The sequence below is a fragment of the Onychomys torridus genome, chromosome 4, assembly GCF_903995425.1.
Source record: "Onychomys torridus chromosome 4, mOncTor1.1, whole genome shotgun sequence".
NCBI lineage: Eukaryota > Metazoa > Chordata > Mammalia > Rodentia > Cricetidae > Onychomys > Onychomys torridus.
In genome coordinates this window covers 124,575,024-124,601,873 of record NC_050446.1, presented here as the reverse complement: position 1 = coordinate 124,601,873, position 26,850 = coordinate 124,575,024, and the positions used below count along the sequence as shown (strand labels likewise).

General features: G+C 40.7%; 1 protein-coding gene across 1 annotated transcript in view; it reads right to left on the bottom strand.

Moving 5' to 3' along the window:
- Samhd1 (SAM and HD domain containing deoxynucleoside triphosphate triphosphohydrolase 1) overlaps window positions 1-26,850 on the bottom strand; it is a 36,708-nt gene that overhangs the window by 6,595 nt on the left and 3,263 nt on the right. The window contains exons 2-13 of the mRNA XM_036184815.1: window positions 24,851-24,917; window positions 21,457-21,529; window positions 19,092-19,252; window positions 17,806-17,921; window positions 16,490-16,560; window positions 11,044-11,199; window positions 8,164-8,264; window positions 6,643-6,769; window positions 6,017-6,108; window positions 4,508-4,623; window positions 2,073-2,212; window positions 1,199-1,291 (exon numbers count right to left, since the gene is read on the bottom strand). Of these exons, the coding sequence (XP_036040708.1) occupies window positions 1,199-1,291; window positions 2,073-2,212; window positions 4,508-4,623; window positions 6,017-6,108; window positions 6,643-6,769; window positions 8,164-8,264; window positions 11,044-11,199; window positions 16,490-16,560; window positions 17,806-17,921; window positions 19,092-19,252; window positions 21,457-21,529; window positions 24,851-24,917 (1,313 nt within the window). The remainder of the gene's footprint in view (window positions 1-1,198; window positions 1,292-2,072; window positions 2,213-4,507; window positions 4,624-6,016; window positions 6,109-6,642; window positions 6,770-8,163; window positions 8,265-11,043; window positions 11,200-16,489; window positions 16,561-17,805; window positions 17,922-19,091; window positions 19,253-21,456; window positions 21,530-24,850; window positions 24,918-26,850) is intronic.

The following is a 26,850-nucleotide window of genomic DNA, read 5'->3' as shown; positions in this document are numbered from 1 at the left end:
CCTTCTTGTGAAGCAGAAGAGCCAGGGTGGGCACACTGGCACACAGGTGCCCAGGAAGAATGCTGGGAAGTGATGTCTTTCTAAGTCTCAGGGAGTGTAGGAAAGCTTTGCTCCCTTGGCCACTCACTGTATTTGGCAAAGAATGGTTAGGGCCTTTCATGCAAGACTCTGTCAACAAGAAAACAAGAAAGAAAAAACTTAGGTAAAAACACAAAGTAAACTCTCTGAGACTTCAGAGGAATAGAACACTAAAGAGAATTTCCTACAGAGAACTGAAGAAAATACGAGAAGGTTTCAGGGCTTTTTATTAGGATACACCAAGACACTATGGCCATGTAAAAAATAGGAATAAAAAAATCTTAACTGCTTTGTGTATATATGTAAGCAAGCAAAAATACCTAATTGGTAGTACTTTTATAGCCAAAATAATTTAAATCAACATATACAATGTGCTATTTATCACAAGATCTCAATATACTGGCAGAACATCACAAAGAAAATCTGAAAAGTGTCTGATAATGCTGATTTTCTCTGAGACCACAGATGATTCTCTTCCTCCTAGCTTTCTGTGTGTCTCCAGGTTTTGGGTTTTTGGTTTTTTGCATATATATATTTAAAATTAAGTGCATGAATGTGTGGGAGTGTGTGTGCACATGAAGGCATTGTAGGACATTGGATACTGGGGCTGGAGATACAGGTGGTTTTGAGCCACCTGACATAGGTGCTGGGAACTGACCTTCCTGGTCCTTGGGAAGAGCAGAAAGTCCTTCACTGCTGAGCCTCCACTCCAGCCTCTTCGTTGTTTTGTTTGTTTGTGTTGAGACAGGTTCTCACTATGTCATACTAGTCAGCCTGGAGCTCACTATGTACAGCAGGCTTGTCTCAAATATGTTTCTTCTGCCTCTACTTTCTGAGTGCAGAGATTTCAGAAGTGCATCACCACTTCCTACTCTCCAAGTTTTCACAGTAAAGAAAGGTTTCTTTGTTTTGTTTTTTGAGACTGGGTCTCTCTACATAGTTCCTGGCTTTTCTGGAACTTACTATGTAGACCAGGGTAGCCTTGAACTCATAGATCTGCCTGTCTCTGCCTCCTGAGTGCTGCTGGGATTAAAGACTGCCACTCTTGGAGGGAAGGCTTTTGGGTTCTTTTTTTAAAACACAATTTTTCACTTAGCCTATTCGTAGGCTCACTACTTACATCCACTTCGAAATCTTCAGCCTTCAGCTGGGCTTCCAGCGGCATGTCAGGTTTGGTGTCAGCAATGTCTTGGGGAAGTTGTTTATAGTCTTCCTAGAAGAGATGAGGCTTCCCAGTTAGGATCCAGTTTGTCATTAAGACTCCAATACATGCTAGCCTGGAAACAAACTGGGTAGTTTTCATTACAAAACAAACAGACAGAAACAGCCATCACATTTTGGGAATCCATCCATTCACAGCTACCTCCTGTTGCTTTTGCCATGACTCCTGCTGCCAGCGGCCCCTGGGATGATATCTCACACCTCACCAGGAAGCTACATATAGTACCAAGCTCATCTTCCCCAGTCCTTCTGGTTTTTGGACCACATATAATACAAATAACATACAAAATCCATGGAGTTAACTGTTATGATGGTGGTAAGGTTCCTGGGCAATGACAGACTATTAGTGGTCACATTTCTGGAAAGTCAAAAGTGAAAGGTCATGTTTTGACTGCACCGTGTCAAGTGCCCCTAACCATCATTGTTCAGGGGTCAACTATAGATAAAATGGGTTCTCAGAGCCTTAGTGAAGCTCACGAGTCTTATGTTGAGGGATTTTCCCTTAGATTAATTTTCCAGTGCTTGGATCTGTCTCAAACTTGAGGCCCTTGTTGAATGTGAGAGCAAATATTTATAGATGCTTAGATCTGCCTTTGAATCCTACCTGACTGCTTTCATAACGATTTATTTATTAAACAGGCCTAAGAATATTGCAAAAATAAATGAGAATACACAGGAAGCATGGTTACTGTGACAGACTAATGGCTTCTTCTTGAGGACAGACACTGGGATAACCCTCCACTAACAGCAGGATAGCTGATGACTCAACTTACCTTTTTAATCCTGTCTTGACCGTTTGGCTGGGTCTCACCCAAATACTTGTATAGATTACGGTTTTCGATGTTCCTTAAAATATTTCGTGCCTCAGACAACTTTGGATCAGTAGAATATAAAATCTCCAGGAAAATGTTATCTGTCAATGTGATGACATTTCACTCACATTAAAATGACAGTAGGATTTAAAGACACTCTGCTGTGGCCCTAAAGTGTTCTTAACAAGGCAGAGCATTATGTTCAGGCTTGAAAAGAAGATGGTAATAAGAGAGGGGAAAAGTCAAGTGCAGAGGTGGGAAGCTGCCGTGTGGGAGAGGAAGGGAGAGCGGCCTAGAACCGACAGCCTGAGCTGGGCAGGCAGGACATGGAGACTCACTGTTGTTGGGCTTTTATCTTTGTAAATGAGACAGGCTTTGCTAATTAGCCCTACACAGCCTTAAACATTTACAAACAAAATTATGTCTATAATCTAATAAAATAGCCCAGTGTTTGTCAGAAGGAAGTAGATGGAAAGAATTGCTGTGTTGATTACAGCTGAAGCTAAGTGAGGAGCACATGGAAGTTTGTCAAATGATTTAATTAAAAGTTGGGTTTTTGTTTTTTTTTTAATTTTTCGAGACAGGGTTTCTCTGTGTAGTTTTGGTGCCTGCCCTGGATCTCGCTCTGTAGCCCAGGCTGGTCTCAAACTCACAGAGATCTGCCTGGCTCTGCCTCCCAAGTGCTGGGATTAAAGGTGTGCACCACCACCTGGCTTTTTTTTTTTTTTTTTAAAGTTTTAAAATATTTTATTCTATGATGATAACAGAAGGGAAAAAACTTTCTTCTTTTGTCTTTTTTCAATTTTCTTTAAAATTTTTCTAATCAAAATAGCCTTAACCAAATTCATTACTATCATTTTTCCATAAAAGAACTCCATTTATCTACAATTTTCTTGCTTTTGTTTTTCTTTTTTGAGAGAAGGTCTCACTCTTAGGGTGGTTTGAGCTCACTATATAACTCAGGTTAGTTTCAAAGTTGTGATAATCCCCCTGCCTCATTCTCCTGAGTGTGAGCCACTGCAGCTGGCTATGTATATATGATTTTTTTGATGAAACGTTATTGTATAGTATATACTTCTGAAGAACAAGAACACTTTTTTAAACATAAATAAATGCACCAAGAAATTTAACAGTGATTTTTTTTTTTTTAAATTGCTTTACCTCAATAATGTAACTTAAGGATTTTCATTATGGGTAATAGGAAAATCAAGAAAATATATGGATAAAATTAGTGGTCACATACTTTTAGTCTTTTAAAATCTAGAACTAGAACAACCCTTCCATCTTCCAGGATGTTAACTGTTGTTGGTTGTTTTTTTACTCTTTTGGGGGGCCTGCCACCCAGATCCCAAATAAATACACGAAGGCTTTTTCTTAATTATGAATGCCTAGCCTTAGCTTGGCTTATTTCTTGCCAGCTTTTCTTAACTTAAATTGTCCCATCACCTTTATGCCTCTGGTATTTTACCGTTCTCTTTCTTCTGTAAATTTTACTTTCATTCTTGCTCTTTTTTTTGGTTTTATGTTTTGTTTTTTGAGCCAGGGTTTCTCTGTGTAGCTTTGCGCCTTTCCTGGAACTCACTTGGTAGCCCAGGCTGGCCTCGAACTCACAGAGATCCGCCTGGCTCTGCCTCCTGAGTGCGGGCATTAGAGGTGTGCGCCACCACCGCCCGGCCTTACTTTCATTCTTACTCCATGGCTGGCTGGATGGCTGGGTGGCTGGCCCCTAGTGTCCTCCTCTCCTTCCCTTACTTCTTCCTTCGTTCAGATTTCTCCTTCTATTTATTCTCTCTGCCTCCCAGCCCTGCCTATCCTTTCTCCTGCATTGCTATTGGCCATTCAGCTCTTCATTAGACCAATCAGGTGCTTTAAACAGGCACAGTAACACAGCTTCACAGAGTTCAACAAAAGTAACACACCTTAAAATAATATTCTACAAGAGTTGATCTTTAGAACAGATCGAGGAGCCATGGTGTATATACACTGCTGCCATGACCACTACTGTTAAATCTGATCGGATTTCTCTATTATAAATTTTTTGGGGGATGTGGTTCTGTGGACTGGACCCAGGCCTCACACCCACTCCTGTCCACCATCAGCCCTTAATTACCAGCCTTATGGGTTTGAGACTGAACCTGACCAGCAACCTTTTAGCCACTGGTGCTTAGTGATGACAAGGTTTGTTTGGTTTGGATTTTTTTTTTTTTTTAGTATTTATCTAGTTGTGCTAAGTATACAAGTATACTATGGCTCATTTAAGCATTACACACTATGCCTACTTTAAGAATCATTAGTTTGTAATTTCACATCTGTATGTACTTTCTCCTCATTATCTTCTCTATCCCTGCAAAGGCAGCTTATATCTGACACAGACGTGTGTGTCCTGGAGTTCTCACCTGTCAGTTTAGTGAAGGCTTCCATGTCATCAATGGCTGTAGAAATGCGGAACTTTTCCCCACCGGTCCCTATAAACTCCATGTAGGGGTCTGCTTTGAGGAAAGCTTCTGTGATCCTAAAGACCATGTTGGAAACACACAAGGACATTTGAAGATTTGCTTTATACCTTGCTCAAAAGGATCTTTCTAGTTTAAGAGAACAAAATCTTGAGGTATGATGTTCAAAGACAGCTGCTTGCTTATTTATTGATTTATGGTTTTTCAAGACAGGGTTTCTCTGTGTAGTTGAAGCATGTCCTGGAACTTGCTTTGTAGTCCAGGCTGGCCTCGAACTCATAGAGATCTACCTGCCTCTGCCTCCCGAGTGCTGGGATTAAAGGCGTACGCCACCACTGCCCAGCAAGACAGCTGTTTATTAATATCCTTGTAATGACACATGACCTGTGAGTTGCGTGCCTACTATGTCAGGCTCTAGGGCAGAGCTTTAAAGACCTTATCTCAGTTAGTTTTTCCAATAATAATCACATTCAGCTCCAATTTTATAGAAGCAGAAATAACATAACTTTCCTTTAAACAAGTTCAGAAGAAGCTTAATTGAACCAAAGTCTCTTTGACTCTGAACTGGAAACAAAACTACTTTATTAGCTCTTTTCTTTTCTTGAGACAAGGTCTCATGTACCTCAGGCTAGCATCAAAGCTGCTATATACCTGAGAATGACCTTGAATTTTGTCTCTACCTCCCAAGTGCTGGCATGGCAGACATGTGCTACCATATTCATTCAGCTTTACACTTTTTTTTTTTTTTTTTGTGACTGGATTTTTCTGTACGGCTCTGGCTGTCCTAGAACTCACTGTGTAGACCAGGTTGGCCTTGAACTCAGAGATCCACCTGCTTCTGCCTTCCTAGTGTGGGATCAGAGGGGTGTGCTACCACACCTGGCTACATCTAACTTCTGACTGAGGTTAGACTCTTCAGGAACCAGTGTGGTGGTTCATGCCTGTGAACCCAGATCTGGAAGGTGGAAGCCAGAGAATCATGAATTGAGGCCAACTTGGGCTATACAGTGAATTCCAGACCTGTCAGGGCTATAAGTATGACATCCTGTCTCAAAAACAAAGAAAGGAAACTCCTCATGGGGTCTCTGAGACATATAGAGACTTTGTGCACTTTTTGGCTATAGATTTGTCTGAATCAGGGAAAAAGATAAAATTCCTATTTGCTACTAACTTTGAAAAACATTTGACAGTCAGCACTTGGGAGGCAGAGGCAGGTGGATCTCTACGAGTTCGAGGCCAGCCTGGTCTACAGAGTGGGTTCCAGGACTGTTACATAGAAAAACCCTCCTCTTTCTCCATCTACCCTATTGCCACATCCACTTTCCTCCTCTTTCTCCTCCTAAATTTACAGTATGCTAGTCTTCTTTTAAGGGAGTCTTTTTAGATTGCTTGAGCTGGGAATGCTAATGTGGTAAAACATCGCGTACACTATTATAATGAGATAACACTTACATTATGTCAATGAGGTTGCTGATTTTGTGTTGATAAGCTCTGCGGTGTAAGCAGTTGCGTGTGTGGAACATGTCATACAGATTTCCAACCTCCTGCAAGGGAACAGAAATGGTAATGCAGGACCAGATTATGTTCACCTTTGTTGGAGTCAGGGTCTCAATGAGTAGCCCTGGCTGTCCTGGAACTCATTATGTAGACCAGGATGGCCCTGAATTCACAGACCTGCCTCTGCCTCCTGAATGCTAGGATTAAAGGACCAGCATACATAAAGACTTTCCTATAGCATAATTCTATACCACTGTTTAAGTTATATGAGTATCTCTGTGGTGGTATTAAATAAAATGTGTGTAGGGAGAGACCTTGAGTAAAGAGATAAGGCAGGCGGACAGTGACAGAGCAGGGCAGCCTCTGCACGCATCCACACAGGTGTGAGTAGCAAGCACACACACAGACTACACATACACATGCACACAATCTAAAAAAATTCAAAAGAGAGAGGGAGAGAGAAGGAAGGAGGGGAAATAAAAGAAAAGAAAGATGGCTCTGGATCTTTTCAAATTGCTAAGTGATTATTTCCAGATTTCAGACCAGGAGCTGCAGTGTTATTTTCTGATGATGTAACTTACCTTTTCTCTAGTACAAATGTGCTTTATCTTACAGCCACTGGTCTTGTCCTCCACGTCACAGATACGGGCAAACTTAACAAAGCGCTTGTAATCAAAATTATTTTGGATGCCAAGATGGTGACAGTCCCTAGGAAATTCCAAAGCAGAGATAGGAAACATTTCAACAAGGGAACTGTGCCTTAAATACAAAGACTACATTTCTTTTGTTTCTCTTTTTCTCTCTCTCTCTTTTTTTTTTTTTTAATTCTGAACCAGGCTTTGGATCTACCAGCTTGCAGAAGGCTGGTTGGCGACTAAAGAATATACTGAAGGACACAAGGAGGTATAACTAGCTAAGTGAGTCAGTGGAAAGATTCCCTGAAGAATGTGAGGGAGCTGCTACAGGATAAAAACTGGAGAGTTATCACCAGGTGCAGTGTATAGACAAAGGATTATGAATTTCACAAGCTAATAATAACAAGGCAGTTATGAAATAGCTAGGGAATTTTGAATCCTGACCATTTATTAAGTAATACCTTTGGAGTGGTAGAGCACACCTATAATCTCAGCACTAGGGAGGCAGAGGCAGGAGGATCCCTGAGTTTGAGACAGGCTTGGTCTACACAGTGAGTTCCAGGACAGCTAGGACTACAAAGTAATACCCTGTCTCAAACAACAACAACAACAACAAGAAAAACAAAAAAACAAGAAATCTTAAAACAATTGCAGAGTGTTTTTTAGGTTTAACAGTGACACTTTATTTACAGATGCACACAGAAACATGATGAGATGCTATATTGCCTGAGATTTACTTTAAAATAATTTGAAGTCACTCAGGAGGCAGAGTCAAGTAGATCTCCATGAGCTTGAGGCCACAGTGGTCTACGTTGTTTCAAAAAAAGTAATAAAATAATTCGAAGTGTAGAATAGACAAAATAAGATTAGTCATGTGAGTCAGAGTATGGTGATGTATGCCTTCAGTCCTTGGCCATGGGAGGCAGAGGCTGGGGGATCTGTATGTCTCTGAGGACAGCCTGGTCTATGTAGCAAGTTCCAGGCCAGCCAATCTATATGGTAAGACCCTGTCTCAACAAACAAAGGATTGAGTGTGTTCTGACATTCACAACAACTTGAGGTCTGAACACCTGGAAGGTTCTTATGCTGTTCTCACTTATTACTAAAATCCTTCATTATACTTAAGAACAAAGCCTTGATTGAGAAGAAGTAAACAGAGAGGAAAAAGAGAATTTTTCACACTTCAAAATGAGACTGTCTTCTACCTTGAACCAGCTTAAGAGCTAACTAGAGCCTAACGGGGAGCCCAGGAGAGTAAATGACTGTGATGCAGGACAAGGGGGCAGGAAGGAACCCAGCACGCTCAGGGCAAGGGGAAGGCTGTTTCACTTCTTCCACGGTGTCCGAGAAGCCAGTGCTGTAGCCATACCAGGACTGTGGCGCCCAACTTCTGATTAGCTGGGTAGGCCTTAATGCTACCTTTATACAAAGAATTTAGCAACGTTTCTGAAAACATTCAGTGCATACCTGGCAAAATAATCCCACTTGTCCACATCGATGCCGTTTCTCTTGTTAGCTACTATCTCATAAAGGAAGCTCTTCTTGGCAGGACGTCCTTTATACGGCCACTGGAAAACAAGAGAATTTCATCGAGGTTTTAGTTAGACACAGACCTATTTATAAGCAAAGCAACTGTATCGACCTGCAAATTACAAACAAGACACTAAATTAGAATGCTAATCCTTCTTTCTCCTTCCCACTTCTAATGAAGTATGACGAAGGGAAAGAAATGCTAAAGCATATGCTACCCTGGAAATACCAGGCCTCCTAGCTGGGGATGTTGCTCTGTGGTCTAGTGCATGCATGTGTGAGGGCCACAAAAATAATGCATAAAGAAAAAAAGTCTATAAAGCGCTGGTGGGATGGCTCAGCAAGTAAAGGCTTTTGCTGCCAACCAGACTACCTGAGTTCTATCCCTAGGACCCACAAGGTGGAAGGAGAGAACTAACTTCTGCAAAGTGTCCTGTGATTTCCACAAGTACACTGTGGTCCACAGGCAGGTGTGTGTGTGTGTATGCGCGTGCACATGAATAGTTAACTACTAAAAAATGTTCCTTAAGTGATAAACCTTGAATTCATATATTAAAATGATAATGTCTTTCACTGATGTGGTGACAACCTTTTCCTCTGTGTATACATATGTATATGTACGTATGTAGAGACTACTATATTTTTCTTCCCTTTGTGTTGTTGTTAACTCTCTCTGTAGACCAGGCTGGCCTCGAACTCAGAGATCTGCCTGCCTCTGCCTTCTGAGTGCTGGGAGTAAAAGTGTGCACCACCACACCCTGCTTTCTTTCTTTTTTCCCCCCTCACTGAGTCTCGTGTAATCCAGACTCACCTTGGATTCACTGTACAGGAGAAGAAGACTTTTTTTGGAGCTGAGGATAGAACCCAGGGCCTTGTGCTTGCTAGGCAAGCGCTCTACCACTGAGCTAAATCCCCAACCCATGAATAAGACTTTTAACTTCTGTTCCTTCTGCTTCCACCTCTCTAGTGACAGACTTCAATAACCACATACCACCATACCTGTTTTATACATTACTATGTTTCAAAACAACTACACAGCTACACTTGAAGTGTTTTTGAAGCTAACATTTTTAGAAATGAGATAGCTGCTCCTCAATGAAGCTGGAATCTTAGAAGGTCTTATTAATAAAATCAAACCTGAGGCCAGGTATTGGGGTGAATGCTGGAAGATCAGAGACACAGAACAAACCACAGCTACCTCACCTCGCCAGTTTCTCAGCTGGTCTTGTTTCCTCAGACTGCAAGCTTCTGTGTCCTCATCCCAATGGCTCTCAGCTGAACTGCTGCTTGAAAGCCTGAATGCTTAACCAGCCAAATGCTTCTAGTTTCTGGTCTTCACACCTTATATATCTTTCTCTTTCTGCCGTCACTCCCTGGGATTAAAGGCTCAATTTCTGGGATTAAAGGCGTGTGTCTCCATGCTGGCTGTATCCTTGAACACACAGAGATCCACCTAGCTCTGCCTCCCAAGTGCTGGGATTAAAGGCGTGCACCACCACCGCCCAGCTTCTGCTATGGCTTGCTCTGACCCATTTTCTAGCCACCATTTTTGGCCCTGTATCTAGTGGCTGTCTGTCCTCTGACCCCAGATAAGTTTAATTCAGGGAACACACAATATTTCGGGGAACACAATACCACTACACCTCAATCTACCTCATGTATGTGTGTGTATGCATATGTATATGTCTGTGTGTGTACATGTGTGTACACATTCACATAGAGACCAGAGGTTAATGCTGAATATCTTTTTCTGCCTCTCAGTGCTGAGGTTACAAGCCTGTGTCCAGCCATGCTTTGTTCTTATTGTTGTTTTGGTTTTTGTTTGTTTTTTGAGATAGGGTTTCTCTGTGTAACAGTCCTGGCTGTCCTGGAACTTGCTTTGTAGACCAGGCTGGCCTCGAATTCATTGAGATCTGTCTCTGCGAGCGCTGGGATTAAAGGTGTGTGCCACCACTACTAGGAGCTTTTTTTTTTTTTAAATTGTTGTGTACTGTGGAACACTTTGTACACTATAAATATGTATTACTCTCATTGCTTAATAATAAAGAGCTGACTGGCCTATAGCTGGGCAGGAAGAGATTGGGCAGGAGAGCCAGACTAGGAGGATGCTGGGAAGAAGAAGCGAGCAATCTAAGGGTCATGTGCATGAGACACAGGAGAAGCAAGAGGTGAACTGACCATGTTGAAAGAAGGCACTGCCATGTGGCAGAGGGTAGATAAGAAATATAAGTTAATTTAAGTGTAAGAGCTAGCTAGTAACCCTTGTAAGCTATTGGCCGAGCACTGATAACTAATAAGAAGTCTCCATGTTGTGATTTGGGAACTGGCTGGCCAGAAAGAAAAGTCCACCTACCACTGTGTTGTTTTGTTTATTTGAGATAGAGTCCCATTGTATAGGGCTGGATGGCCCGGAACTCTCTATGTGGACCAGGTTGGCCTCTGCCCCTTGAGTGTTGAAACTGAAGGTGTGCGTTACTCAGCTTGCCTTTTTACATGGGTGCTAGGTATCTGAACTCAGATACTCTTGCTTGCATAGCAAGTACCCTTACCTACTGAGACATCTCCAGCCAAGGATGTATACTTTTACATTTGGATCCTTTTGCTTCTGCATCCCAAGTACTGATGTTGCAGACATAAACTATCATTGGGGGAAATAATGTCTAAAGAACTCAAGATAGCATTAGAAAGCAGATGCATATAACTTATATTTTGACACTTAGCGTCCCTACAATAGCCAAATATGTAGCTCTGAGACAATCAAGAGTAGACTAGATGGAAAGTATCAGTTGGCTCTAAGTAACATGAATAAAAACTTACCGAACAGTTTTTCACTGGAGTTTCAGGTGGTCCCATAATTTGTTCCTTGATAAAGTCAATATCTTCTTCAGGGATGAGACCGTAGTTTTTCATGATAGGTTTGAGTTCATTAGAATCAACCAGATGCTCAAACATCTCAACTGAGCCCTGTTCATGCTGTGAAAAGTCAATATAACACAGCCTGTTACAGATTCTCTAATTAAACAGATTATTCTGGATTCTAGGTAATTCTCAGATGAAGTCCCATTGACTGTTGATTACTGAGTTTCCAACTACATTGTTACAGTTTTTAAATTAGTCAATTTTTGTCAATATTTTATTTGTCTACAAAACAGTTTCAGTTGGTTGGTTAGTTTTTTGAGACAGGGTCTTACTATATAGCACTGGTTGGCCAGGAACTTGCTCTGTAGACCAGGCTGGTCTTACACTCACAGAGATCCACCTGGCTCTGCTTCCTGAGTGTGGGGATTAAAGGTGTGCCCCATCATGCTCAGTCACAAACAATTATTATCAGTTTTTAAAATGGGCTTACAAAGGGATGAGCTCCATTCTCACATAGACTTTAGGTTACTGATCCTCTTCTCCTAGTCTTCAAAGCTTTTATAAATCATGTTTATTATTGCATAAATAAATACAATGAAAATATTTTATGAAATGTAACCATTTACATTACCAGGAAGAATATTACCAGATCATACAGGTAGAATGAATATCACTCTAAAATTTAGGATTTTTTGCCATCCACAGAAGAACATCTGAAGTTAAAAGCTGTTGGTTGGTATTTCCACCTTGTGGTGGACAAGGGTATTGGCAATATAGCTAGTAAAATCAAGTGTCTCCCAGCTCTGATGTCAGCATCTGAATTAAATTCTCAAATTGGTCACCCGGTTGCACATGTCTCTGCTCATTCTTTCACAATCACTATAAAGAGCAAATGACCCCCAGAGACATTGGCCCTATGTTACGTCTTATCAAAACTGATTCAAAATGAAAATGAACCTAGAATGATCCTATAACTATTATGAATTGACTCAAGATATATTAATTACAAACAGAAAGATAATAACGTTGTTATCTTGATTATTCATGGTCTGTTTTGAGTAACGGTCTCATTACTTAACCCACGTTGACCTGAACTCACTATATAGCCTGGACTGGCCTGAAACCTGCAATTGTCTCCTTGTGGCCTCTGGAATAATTACAGTAGAATGCTGGTTCACACTGCATGAATTCACATAAACAATCACTGTTCTAGGTACAAAAATCTATTATAGAATAATAATAATTAAGAACATGTGAAACATGGGGCTAGAGAAATGGCTCAGTGGTTAAGAAAACATGCTGTCCAAGCAGAGGACCTGGTTTTGTTCCTCAGCACCAATTCAGTGGCTCACAACCATCCATAACTGCAGTTCTAAGGGACCCAACACTGCCTTCTCACCTCTGTGGGTGCCAGGCATGCATGTGATGCACATATATATGCATACAGGCAACGAACACATACAAAAGAAAACTGTGAAATAGAATCTAGGAAGATTCATCATATATGGGAAATTTTAAAATGTTGATAACTGAGATTCATGAGAAAAGAAGTAACTGTTATTCAATAAACAGTTATCCATTAGTCTGGGGCTATCACTTAGAGGTAGAGTGTTTGCTTAGCAGGATTGATGACTTTAGTTCAACTCCCAAAACTGCAGGAAAATAAAACAAAACAAGTATCTCTACAAATAAAGGAAAGATCTTATATTTGTATGTAAGAATTAATTCTGCTGGGCGTTGGTGGCACACACCTTTGATCCCAGTACTCAGGAGCCAGAGGTAGGCAGAGATCTGAGTTCAAGGCCAGCCTGATCTACAAAGTGAGTTTCAGGAAGGGCGCCAAAGCTACGCAGAGAAACCTTGTCTTGAAAAACCAAAAAAAAAAAAAAAAAAAAAAAAAAAAAAAAAAAAAAAGAATGAATTCCATATGAGCTAAAGTATTAAATAAAAAAGGCAAATGTATTTTTAAAGGCTAGGGATATAGCTTATTGGTATAGTACTTACCTAGCATGTATAAGCACAAACACACACACACACACACACACAGAGCATATACACAGAGCACACACATATAGTACACACACCACACACATGCAGAGTACACACATATACACTCAGCACACACACACACACACACAGCACATGCACACAACACACAAACACAGCATACACACAAAATCACACACATAGACTCACATACAGCACACAGCAGACAAACACAGCAAACACACACAGAGCATACAGCATACATACACAGAGTAATGGCTGAGTAGCTCCTAGTTCCTATTAGATCAATCCTGCTGGAGATAAAAAAAACTATACTCTGGACAACCAACTTCCTGATTGGACACTGGCCAAAAGCAAGCAGATGCTAAAAGAAAGTCAACAGTACGATGAGGGGCAGAGAACTCACTTCTAATGTTATGGCTTTCCTGCAGGAAGCAGGCCCCACAGCACTAAAACTGATGGTAAACTATGTGAGCTACTGGCTTAAAGGAGACTAGAAAATGTCTTCCTCAAAAGGCACCATTAAAACAAGCAGTGGCAAGTCAAACACTAACAGGAAATATTCCTAATAAATATAAAACTACACACACACACACACACTCTCTCTTACAAATCAATACTAAGTGGGCAAACAATAAAAACTCTTTTGTATGTGTGTGCCTGTGGAGACAAGATGATAAACTCAGCTATCATTCCTCAGGTGCTGTCCACCTTATGTTTTTGGTCTAGGGTCTCCCACTGGTTCTGGATTCTCCAAGCAGGCCAGGCTGGCTGTGCAGCAAACCCCAGGAACCTGCCTGACTCTGCCTCCCTACCAGCAGGATTACAAATACACACTCCACACTTGCCTTTAACAAAGGTTCTGGGGGTCAAACTCAGGTGTTCAGCACCTTACAAACTGAGCTATCTCCTAGGGTCAAAATTCCCCTCCAGCCCCACCTTTTCGCAGTGTTGAGAATCAAACCTAAAGACTCAGCTCCTTGGCAAGTGACCTCCTCCTAAGCAGCCTCCTGCCCCAACTTTTAAATTGGTAAAACGTTAGAGCAGTGTCTCAACCTGTGAGCATGACCCTTTGGAGGGTCAAATGATCCTTTCACGGGGGCTGCCTAAGACCATCAGAAAACAGATATTTGCCTTACGATTCATAACAGTAGTAAAATTACAGTCATAAAGTAGCAATGAAAATAATTTTATAGTTGGGAGTCACCACAACATGAGGACTTGTATTAAAGGGTTGCAGCATTAGGAAGGTTGAGAACCAATGCATTAGAGGAACTCTTCACACACTCTCTCTCTCTCTCTCTCTCTCTCTCTCTCTCTCTCTCTCTCTCACACACACACACACACACACACACACACACACACATAAAACTACAAAGTGCAAATAACAGGAATCATATTTTTGATAGATTAAAGAATACAAATGAAACTGAGATACCATTTCATAGTCAGGTGAGCTAATCTAAAAGGTGAAGTATCAGGGCTGGGATATAACATGATGATTGAGTATTTGCCCAGCAAGTACAAGGCTCTTGGGTTCTATCTTCAGCAGTATATACAGAAAATAAATAAAAGTTAATTAATTTAATTAAAGATAATATGGTGAGGTTATAGACTGGCATCTGGAATTTTTATACACTGCTGGTGAGAGTGTAAAATGGAACAAACACACTGGAAAACCTGTAGGTTTTTATAATGTTAAATGAACACCTGCCATATGACACCATAATTCTACTCTAAGGTACTCTTTTAGGAGACATGAGAGGATATTTCCACAAAACTATTATACAATGACACACACAGCAACCTTAGACGTAGTAGTCCAAATCCAAAACAACCCAAATCTCATCAAAAGGAGAAAGGACAAAGTGTGGTTCATACACTAGGTACAGGCTTAGCAGTAAAAAGCCATCAGCGGTATGTGGCGTGTGCGGATGAAGGAGTGCTCACTTCCGATCGTACTGACAGCGGGGGGATCAAACCTAAGGACTCATCTCCCACTAAGCAGCCGGCAGCTCTAACTGTTGGAATAGGTAAAACAGTAGGAGGAAGTCTAAACACACACAGTACAAAACCACATCGTGCAAACAACAGGAAATCCTATTTGCAACCGAGCAGAGAATACAAATGAAACTGAGACACCAAGTCTAAGAAAAGACAGACGAATCTCTGTTCATGAAAATCAGAAGTAATGGAGGAGGACTCATTTTAAAAGAACATGAAGGAGGGCTGGGCTGTGGCAGTGGCACATACTTAGTGTCTGCAGTGCTGTGGGTTTGATCCTCACCACCACAGAAAAAAAAGGCAAGGCACAAGAGAAATTTCCAGAAGATAAAAATGTTCTAAATCCTGACAGCATGTGTGCACCTGTCAAAGCCCCATCAGCTTTGAACAATTTAAGTGAGAACATGCCTTTAATCCCAGCTCCAGGGAACTAAAAGTAGGCGATCTCTCAGTTCCAAGGCAGGCTTGGTCTACACAGTGCGACCCTGTCTCAAAATAAAAACAAAAACAATGCAATGAAAAATGCATAATGTATTGGATGTAAATTATATTTAAAAAAAAAGGGCAGGCAGAGAAAATGTGGTTTGACATACAAGGAGCTTTCAGCTTATGTTAATGTGCTCTTCTCTAGTTGTTAGAAATACAGCGTGGTAGAAACCAGGAGGTCAACTTCATTTCTCAAAACTGATTCATCACCTGCAAATGTGTAATTACAAAGGGTTCATTTAAAGCTAGAAGGTATAACATACTCTCAGCATTTGGGAGACTGGGGTAGGACAACATTCAGTCATTCTCAATTATGTAGAAAAACTCTGTATTAAGAATATAAGATCGCCAGGCGGTGGTGGCACACACCTTTATCCCAGCACTCAGGAGGTAGAGGTAGGCAAATCTCTGTGAGTTTGAGGCCAGCCTGATCTACAGAGTGAGTTCCAGGACAGGCTCCAAAGCTACACAAAGAAACCCTGTCTCAAAAAACCAACAACAACAACAAAAAAACGAAACACAAGTTCATTTACTAAAAATGATGATACTTAACTTCATGGCTATACCAAAATCAAAACTGAAGTTGAACTTTAAAAATAGGACTGTACAGTAATGTGACAGAGTAGAAAGAGCGCTGTACTGACAAATGGGGAGGGAGGCTGGTTTTCTAGGGCGGGCCCACCACTCTACGGCTCTCTGAGGTCAGGCACTATGCTTCAGAGGTTTCAAGTCCCTTTGACTGTGGAGGGGGGAAGGGTTCTTTCTCCACAGACCATTGTGAGGATCGAATCAAACCCTGTTCCTGGGAAGGATGCTAGAACATGGAGAGGAAAAACAGATAATTCAATTGAATAACTAGATAAAATCCTATTTCTTTCTATTGACCATAGGATAGATGAATACATACCCTCCAATTTTTATCTGGGCGAGCACGTGGGATAAATCTTGAATCAAACATATGAGAAAATGGCCCATGACCTAAAAACAAAAGCAGCCTTCACATAAGAAAAATATTTGTAAATTGCTAAAAACTGAATTCTTAAAGAAATTTTTTTAGTTTACTTTGAATATCAACAGCCACTGTTAATAATCTATAAATTAATCAAAAAAACAGAACAAGTCTCCTCTTTCAGTTTTCCAAAACAACAGAGTAAGATGCAAAACTATATTGGAAAGCTAGCCTTCCTGAGATCAGTCTCCAGCTTGGATTAGCTATGAGGAATGCTGAGAGGTTTGTGTATTTAAAAAAAAATAATCAAGGTTTATTTATTTAGGGCTGGGATTGCAGCTCAGCAGGAGAGCACACACAGGTCCTAGGTTTAGTCCAATCACCAAAACCAACCCCCAAAGCGTACAAGGACCAGCTGTCTTCTGAGAAGGGTCACTGAGCCTACTGAAATCCCTGGGCTGACAGAGAGGCAGCACTCTCCTCCTTCAGTACCTGTCCATGGGGACACATGCACACACTCTCTCCTGTAAATAAAGAGGTGGGGGTTGGGGATTTAGCTCACTGGTAGAGCGCTTGCCTAAGCGCAAGGCCCTGGGTTTGAGCCTCAGCTCAAAAAAAAAGACAAAAAGAAAGAGGTTGGGGCAGTCAGCTCTTATTTTAAACAAAAGGCTGATATTCTTCTACTTGAATTTAACTGGCCTAAAACTTGCCATGAGTCAGGGAAGAAAAAGTATTTCTTAAACCTGCTCTAGTTGTGCAAAGGGACAGATTTAACAAAGGAACTAAAGGAAAAAGCAATTTTAGTCCATGAGAATGATAAAAGAAAAATCACATTCCCATTATCCTCAAGACAGAATAAGAAAAACTCACTGTCAGACGGCCCTTTCAGCCAAGTGCAGCGGCTCATGCTTGTAATCTCAGCACTGAGGAGGCAGAAGCAGGAGTATTGCCGTAAGTTTGAGGCTAACCTGGGCTATATATAGTGAGTGCTAGACAGCTTGGAAAAAACCCTGTCTCATAACTAACTAAATGAATGAATGAATAATAAATAAATGAATAATGCCTTTCCTATGACATAGCAAAGGTGTTTAACATGGAAAATTTGTAAGTTAAAACCCAGTTTTGTCCTTATCAATAATATTAGGAACCATGGTGCACCGTGATGAATAAAAACGACAATCCTTCTACAGCTCCCTTGGGTAGACTGAGTTCTGAATGTGAGCGGAGTGAGACAGCAGGCTCTTACAGGAAGTGGTGGCTTTGCGGGAGCTTACCAAGGTCATGGCAGAGCCCGGCAATCTGGACGCAGAGCATGTCTCGCTCACTGATCTGCAGCTCTGGCTGTTTTTCAGCGAGTGCTCGAACAAGGCAGCCTGCTAGGTACCCAACCCTGCAGAGAAAAAGATCAAAAGTCACTCTGGTTTAGAAGAGGTGCCTTTGGAACTGGAAACTTGAGTCCTGGGAGTTGGCTCTGTGATGTCCACCGCAGACTGAAGGTAAGCACTTGGCAGGGCCGAGGATGAGGTTTTGGAGAACACTTGATTAGCATGTGCAAGACCCTGGGTTTAACCCCCAGCAAAGCAAACAGACACGGAAGTAAAACAAACAGACGGCATGACAAGTGCTAAATGCACTTTCAGCACTTCTCTCCGAAAGGACTCCTTAGAAAATGTCCTCTGCCCTCAGCTCAGCTCTGGGAGGCACACAACTTGTTTGTGGCTTGGAAAGCTCTAGTAAGTGTGTAATAAATATTGTCTATAGTTTGAGGATAGGTACATGAATCTTGACTCCTGGACCTGGACACAGTGGCGCATACCTGTAACTCGGGCATTTGGGAGGCTAGGGAGTTTGAGGCCAGCCAAGGCTGCGTAATGAAACCCTGAAGCAAACCAAAGGAAGCAAGCAACAAAGAAAAAGGCCTAGATAACAAATGAAAACCACAAAACAACAACAACTTAATTCCCAATTATTCTCTGCCCACTTCTCCCAGCCCTCCACACATAATGGAAAAGCACACAACAGAGATGACCCTCTCGGAGCTTATAAGCATTTCTCTAGCTTACTAAGTTCCTGACACAATTATTTTGTTGAAAAGGGGGAATCTACACAACTGGATAGGAGCCAGGCATGGTGGAGTGTGTCCAGAATCTCCATTCTCAGGAATGTGGGGGAAGACATTGAGTTTGAGGTCAGCCTGAGCGCCACCCGGAGTGGAGGGGAGCTCAGGGGTCCCAGAAGAAATGAAATGAAAAAACTAAGTAGGAACTAAAGGAAAACTAATCATATAGTTAGTTATGCCAGCAGCCAACCCTATTCAAGTATTCACAGACAAGTATTTAATTTAACTGAACTGCCAACAGACATTAAGTTTCGGGAGGATATGAGGTAAGTTTGAAAAAACACATCAAATATGATAAGAGGGCTCCAAAGTCTCAATTTTCCCACCAATAAAATAAAGATGTTACAATGACCATTTGAAAGAGCACTAAGAGATTAAAGGAGACTATTCCATGAGAGAGAAAGGGTAAGAACTACACGTTCCCCGCCTTTCCCTTCTTACCCCAGACTGTGTTCAAAGCGATTGTGAGAAGCTCCTGGGAAAACATAGTAGCCGCCTCCCAGCTGTTTAATGTATCGAAGCCGCTGAAACTGAGGTGTGTCAATGATCCGGATAAGGAGAGGGTGGAACTCAATATGGCCATGAATAGGATCATTAAATACCTGGAAAATTATGTTTAAAAAGTTGTCCTCTGACCTCCACATGCCCACACTGGTACACATATGTCCCTCTATCACACATAAAAAGAAACAACAAATACAATTTTAAAAACTACCTTTAACAGTTAATATCATAATACAGTCTCCTTCTTATATCAAAATCAACAGTGAACATTTTATATTTTTATATAATTATTTTAATAACTTAATTTCATTAACAAACATCTAAAATTTAAAAAATGATATTCTATTTTTTATTTTATTAGGGTTTGCCTGTGTCTGTGAACTATGTGTGCTTGGAAGATATTAATGTTTTTCATCCTGCTCTGTAAGGTCACTTGACAATTATTATAAACTACACCAAGCTTATCACCTCTAGTAAAACTCAAGGAATGGTATCAAAGTCCTCAGGAAGAGAAGGAACTCAGAATATCAAAATTAAATCCTCTGGACATCCTAACTGCATAAGACCAAGTTCAGTGATCTCTAAATATTTAATCATAAACAAATATTTCTCCTAACACAAGGTCATCCTAACTATCACAAGTGATGTTGTGTGTTTGTGTATATATACAGAGAAACAATAAATACAATTTTACCAGAAGAGAGCATCAGCTCTCCTTGAACTAGTTATAGACAGTTTCGAGCCATCATGTGTGTCCTGAGAATCTAACTTGAAGAGAGTGGCCAGTGTTGCTCCAGCTCTACAGTCCCCTTAACATCTATTTATTTTTACTCTGCGTGTGTGCGTGTGCGTGTGTGTGCGTGTGTGTGTGTGTGTGTGCGTGTGTGTGTGTGTGTGTGCGCGCGCGCGCACAGTATATGAGTGAAGGTCAGAAGACAGCCTGACTGAAATTGGTTCTCTCCCAGCATGTGGGTCCTCAGGATTGAACTCAGGTTGTCAAGCTTGGTGGCAAGTACCCTAACCCATTGAGCTATCTCACATACCCTTATGAACATTAAAAAAAAAACCAAAACACTATTCCTTTAATGTTGAGCATTAAGTTAATAGAAATAATACCACATAATTTCGTATTCTCTTCCTAATTTTTAGTGAATACATGTGATATTTAAGTATTTTGATCACTATTTTATTTATTTGTTTGTTTATTTAAGACAGGGTTTCTCTGTGTGCAGCCATTGGCTGTCCTAGAACTTGCTCTGTAGACCAGGCTGGCCTTGAAGTCACAGAGATCTGCCTGTCTCCGTCTCTCAGGTGCTGGGATTAAAGCTGTATGCCACTACTGCCCAGTGGTCATTTTTATTCTTACTATTTTCACTTGATATAAATGACAGTCACATGGTCTGCGTATGATTTGTAGTGGCTGTATGATACCCTAGTTTGTTACTAGCCAGCAAGATAATTACCTGTTTAGTTACTGTATTTGCCAAGCAGAGTGGGTAAGAAATCAGGCAGGAACCATTTCTGTACTCTGGGAGAAACAGTAGAGCTGTCCAGAGTAAGAGGGTCAAAGCATAGAAAGAATTCCCAGCACCCACATGGCAGCTCACGCCATCTGTAACTCCAGTTCCAGTTCCAGGGGACCTAATGCCCTCTTCTGGCCTCCATGGGCATTGTGTAAGAAAGTGGCACACACACATACATCCAGGCAAAACACTTCTTATACACATAAAAATAAATTAATTAATTAAATAAAAACTAAAACAAAAAACTTGCTGGATGTGGTGGTATACGTCTTTAATTTCAGCACTTGGGAAGCAGAGGCAGGTGGATTTCTGAGTTTGGGGTCAGTCTGATCTACATAGCAAGTTTCAGGACAGCCAGGGCTATATAGTGAGATACTCCCTCAAAAATAAATAAAGAAATGAAAATAAAAACTAATAAATAAAAGTTATTCTATAACTGAAGGTTATTAGGACATTTGTGTCAAATTAACTGATTACCAAAAATAATATCATAGGGCTCAACAGATAATAGCTCAGTGGGTAAAGACACCTGAGGCCAAGCCTCATGACCTGAGTTCCATCCCCCATACCCACATGGTGGAGGGGGAGAACTGACCTCCGAAAAGTTGTCTTCTGATCACTATTCTTGGGCTGACACTTGTACACACACACACACACACACACACACACACACACACACACACACAGCATCATAAATCAAAGTTGTAAGTTATAATACCTTATGTTTCAATACCATTTGTATAAAATAAATGCTGTTTATATGTTCAGATTCCTTTTACCTTCATTAGCTCTATGTGAGATTGACTCAGTTCTTGGATACATGCAATCATCTTCTTCCTCTCCTCCAAGGAACTAAAATTGAAACAGCATAAGTAAATATATTAATGCTTGACTAATAATAATTCCAGGACTATTGGCAGCATATAGCCAGCTCTAGGGTATCTATACCAATAAAAAGACACAGTGGATTAGAAGGAAAATCAATTAACTCAAACATACTCCTAGAAACTTTCTTTGCTCCCATAACAAGTGTTAGGTCACAAGGCAGGCCCCAACATGGCAAACACTGCTAACAGTGTCCTAGAATGACAGCCCAGGCCCAACCCAGACCATATTTTTACCAGGTAAACAGAAACCTCAACTCTGAATTCCTCAGAAACCTCATAATGCAGGTTCTGTCTGTCAGGAAAGCCACTACTTCCCTTCTCTACCGCTGATGGTCAACTGATGGGGGCAAAATCCATCTAGTTCCCATGTAACCGAACAGCCTGCATCAGCTCAAAGACGGTCACCCTCCTGACTCACCCTCCTGACCGTCATACAAAGTCCCCTTACCTTTCCACCATGCTGCTGCTCTGTACTCTGAGGCAGCCCGCACTCTGCCCCCTAGTAAACTGCTCCCACCGATGGAGTAATCTCCTTTGGTGCTTTGCTGCACTTGCTTACAAGAAGTTCCTGCTGAACCAAGGGGGCCCGCCCAGGCTCCTGCTCTTGGGCCTCTTCTTTTTTGACAGACTTAGGCTTCAATACCTCCTCCACCTCACTTCATATTTCAAATCTATTTTTAACCAAACTGAAGTCAACATATGCTTCATAATCCTACACTGATTGATAAATGCCAGGTATGACTCAGGCATGAACTCGTATCTATGAAGATTTTAACTTTGTACTTCATCTCCCATTATCTATAATGATCCAGCTGGGGAATATAATCATATGGGAATTGTATTTGAACAGCTCAGAATCTAATATCTTACTTCATTTGTGATTACTCATTGGTTGATGCATAATAGAAATACACCTGTCCTAAATGTTAACGAAAACAACAGCAGGTAGATATTGGTATCCCTGACTTATCTAACTGTCTACTCATGTTGAAAAAACATTTTTTTGTTAAAAGTCTTAATAGATTTGAAGTCAGAAGTACCTTCAAATCTTTGCTGTACTGAAACAACAATAACAAAAAATCTAGGAGTGATTCTCAGGATATAAAGAGATATTATTAAGCTGATAAATTAAAAAGAACAAATTTAATTCACCTTAGGACTTGGAGTATGTGTGTGTGTGTGTGTGTGCATTGTTTCTGTAGCCCAGGCTGGCCTGGAACTTAATGTGTAGCCTAAGCTAGCCTAGAACTCACAAGAGTCCTCCCAAGTACTATGGTTACAGGATGAGCCATCATCAAGTGGACATTCAGTATAACAATGTTCACTTTCTGGAAAAACCTTCACAAATCAGTATTTCATCAAAAATTGAAGGAATACAGAAAGCGTTGGTCTAAACAGGCTTCCTCGTAAAATGCTGAGTTCAACACAAGAGCTTATACACAGAACATTTACTTGGAAGTTTACATCCTGGAAACCGGAGTTGGGGGACTAGGAAGGATAAACGAGAAAAGCATGGCAGTACAGCAGCAAGCCAGGCTAGCACCACGGACTCACTGGGCAACGCTGTGCTAAACTCCAAGGTAGCCGCCTTCCAGAACTTTCTGCAGTTATCCAAGTGTCCTTATCTGCCCTGTGTAACACAGTGGCAACTACATACTGATCACTTGAAATGTAGATAGTACAGCAGAACTAAAAAATTTTAATTCCTCTAACTGAAAAGATTTTATTTTTGTTTCTGTTTTTGTTTTTGGGTTTTTGTTTGTTTGTTTGTTTTTGAGACAGGGTTTCTCTGTGTAGCTTTGCGCCTTTCCTAGATCTTACTCTGTAGACCAGGCTGGCCTCGAACTCACAGAGATCACCTGGCTCTGCCTCTCAAGTGCTGGGATTAAAGGCGTGCGCCACCACCGCCCAGCTTAAAACATGGTTTTTTGTTTTTGTTTGTTTTTTGAGCTGAGGCTCGAACCCAGGGCCTTGCAAGCTAGCAAGCGCTCTACCACTGAGCTAAATCCCCAACCCAAGATTTTATTTTTAATTGTGTGTCTCTGTGTGGGTTTGTGTACACAAGGACAGTCTGTGGATGCCAGAGAGTGTGTTAGACCCAAAGGAGCTGGAGTTAATAGTGTTGCTAACGGGCAGCTTGATGTGGGTGCTGGGGACTGATCTGGGGTCCTCTGGAAGAACAGTAAGTGCTCTTACCCTCTGAGCTCCAGTTCCAGCCCTGACTTAATCAAATTTTAGATATTTAAAACATACAACAGGTGGTTACATTACAGGCTAACACAAGTCTAAGAGATAGTCCTGAAGATTCCATCTCAGAGGCAGAAAGCAGGGCATACAACCCAAACTGTACAGTAGTGTTTGTCCCTTCTAGAATTTGCCTGTCTTGTTCACCTATGTGCCCCAAGTTCCCAGCGGAGCACCTAGAACCAAATGAACTCCATAAATATCAGCTAAGCAAGTTAACAGTATCTGGGTCTTTGAGAAGATTAGCAGAAAGGCCGTCCGGTCGCAGGTAACAAGGTGATGGATGGAAGTTGCAGCTGGCTGAAATGAGTATAAAAGAAGCAAAGTGAAAATCCCTGATGAATGTGCGCCAAAGGGCAGTTTAAATGACAGCTTTGCTGATGCTCATTCCCCATCTATTTCCATTCTCAAGTTCTAGGCCGCAGGACCTGAAGTAATTCAGAATTAGCTTTGTTTTTATTCTTTAGTTACTGTTGCCACAAACATTAAACTAACTGTTGCCAATTCTAAAGGAAGCAAAGCTACATTTTAAAGCACACATAAACACTGAATACTCAGCTAAGGTTTTTAAAGGTGTTTCAACTCTACTTAGACCTCAGAACCTCCAGACATATACAGAGATATCTACACCACGTGTGGACAAAGCTACAAAGGGTAATTATGTGCCTTAACAGTCTACATACACAGATACATCCCTGTCCTAAGACAGCTTTAGGAACTTTGGTAACTTTGACTTTCTTGCTAATCTTTTTCCTGCTGGTTCGTATATGTTTCTAGTATATACAATTCAATATTCTGAATTTGAGAGTAAAAAGTGAGTCTCTACAAACTTCATGAATGCTTGTCAGCAAATCCCTTTGAAATAGAAACCACACGTAAAACTAAACACAAGGTCCATACAGCAGAAACAGCAGGCAAAGGATTCTGTTTAAAACATGTCACAGTATTGACCTGAGGATGGGTAAAACCCAAGATCTTGAGCTTTGTCTCTGAAAGGTGAATAAAGTGTGTCTGGACTTACTGTGAATGATATTATTCTTACCTTACTCCAAGATTTTCAAGACGAGACTCATTGAGAAAGGGCAGAAATGAACCAGTGATTTTATTTTCTATGGAAGAGGAAAAGCAAACTCAGTATTTATAGCATATGTTTTCCAGTTCCTTTTGGTTTGAATCCACCAAAAGTTACTCAACTTGTATTTACTAAGAACCCACTACAGGCAGTGAACCATGTGACCTGCAGCCAGCCTTCTGTAGCCACAGATCCTTTATTTATGGTATTAGTGGAAAATATTCAAAAAAAAAACCCCAATAATCCTAGACCTGTATTGAACACGTAGAGACTTCTGTTTATTATTGTAGATAACATGTAAAAATATGGTACAACAACTATTTACATTATATGAGGCATTATAGTAATAGATGAATTAAAGTATACAGGTCTGGGTGTACACAAGTTATATGCAAACACTATGTTATTTTATGTAATGGACTGAAGCATCAGATTCTTAGATACCTGCTTTGGTCTTGGAACCAATACTTCTCAGATACTGGGACACAAAAGCATCATATATAAAACATACTCACTCTGTAAACCAGACTGGCTTCAAATTCCTGAGTGCTGGGATTAAAGGCATGTGCCACCACCACCTGGTGGACAAGCACTCTTAACCATTGAACTAGCTCTCCTGTCCTCCCTTTTGATTTTTATTTATTTGTTTGTTTGTTTGTTTAGGTTTTTTGAGTCAGGGTCTCACTATGCAGCTCTAGCAATCTTGGAACTCACTATGTAGACCCACGCTGGCCTCAAACTCATAGAAATCTACTTGCTCTGTCTCCTAAGTGCTGGGAGTAAGCCACCATGCCTGGTTTTTTGGTTTTCTTTTTTCCTTCCTTCCTTCCTTCCTTCCTTCCTTCCTTCCTTCCTTCCTTTCTTTTCTTTTTTTTTAATGATAGAGTCTTGCCACATAGCTAGGTTGGCCTTATCTCTGAGAGCCTCCAGAGTTCAAAGCTTTAAAAAAAATGTTCCCAAGGATTGAATCCAGGTCTTTGTACATACTAGGCAAGTATTTTATGACTGAGCCACATCCCCAGTCTGTACCATACTTTTGACATTCTACTCTAAAAATCTTAATTAGGTAACTAATCTAAGAACTATTTTGATGAATCAGATGAACATTTATAAATTACTCGTGTAAATTATTTGTGAGAAAAGCAATGGGAAAATTAAAGTTGCTTGTGAGGTTCTGCCAGAGGCCAACAGCTTCCTGTTTTTTAAGTCAGGGCTGGGGGTGGGTGGAGAAGGGCATTTAAACCAATTGTTCTTATTATCATCAGATTAAAATCAGACTGAGGACTACCCAGAGTTTTATTTCTAAAATATCCTTTGAAAGCACACAATACTCTGTTTTGAAAGTTATATATACATATATCTACATATTTTTTTCTTTCCAAATAGTTAATTCTAGTACTTCTTGAACTCAGATTCCATAGCTCTGAACTATTTCCATATTTAAAAAAACTTTTTTCTCAATGTAACAAGAGAAAACAAGGAAGTGGTTTTCTGAAGAAATAATATAAAAAAAATACAAAATACCAATTTACTTAAATTCAAAACTGATACTTACTGTTAACATTTTGAGTTAACACATTTAGGTAGTTTTATATATAAAAGGTTGTCATATAACCAATTTTTCCTACCCAATATCCTAAACATAGCTCTTCTCCATGATGAAAGTCTATATTTTTCTCTATTTTAAAAAAGATTTATGGGGCAGTGGTGGCACCCGTCTTTAATCTCAGCACTCAGGAGGCAGAGTCAGGTGGATCTTTGTGAGATCAAGGGCAGCCTGGGCTACAGCTACACAAAGAAACCCTGTCTTGGGTGGTAGGGGGAGTGGGGGGGGGGATTTATTTATTTTATTTTGTATGTATGAGTGTTTGGCCGACACATACATACATGCACCACATGTGTGCCTGGTGCCATGAAGGACAGAAGAGGACACCAGATCATCTGGAACAGATGGTTTTGAGCCACCATGT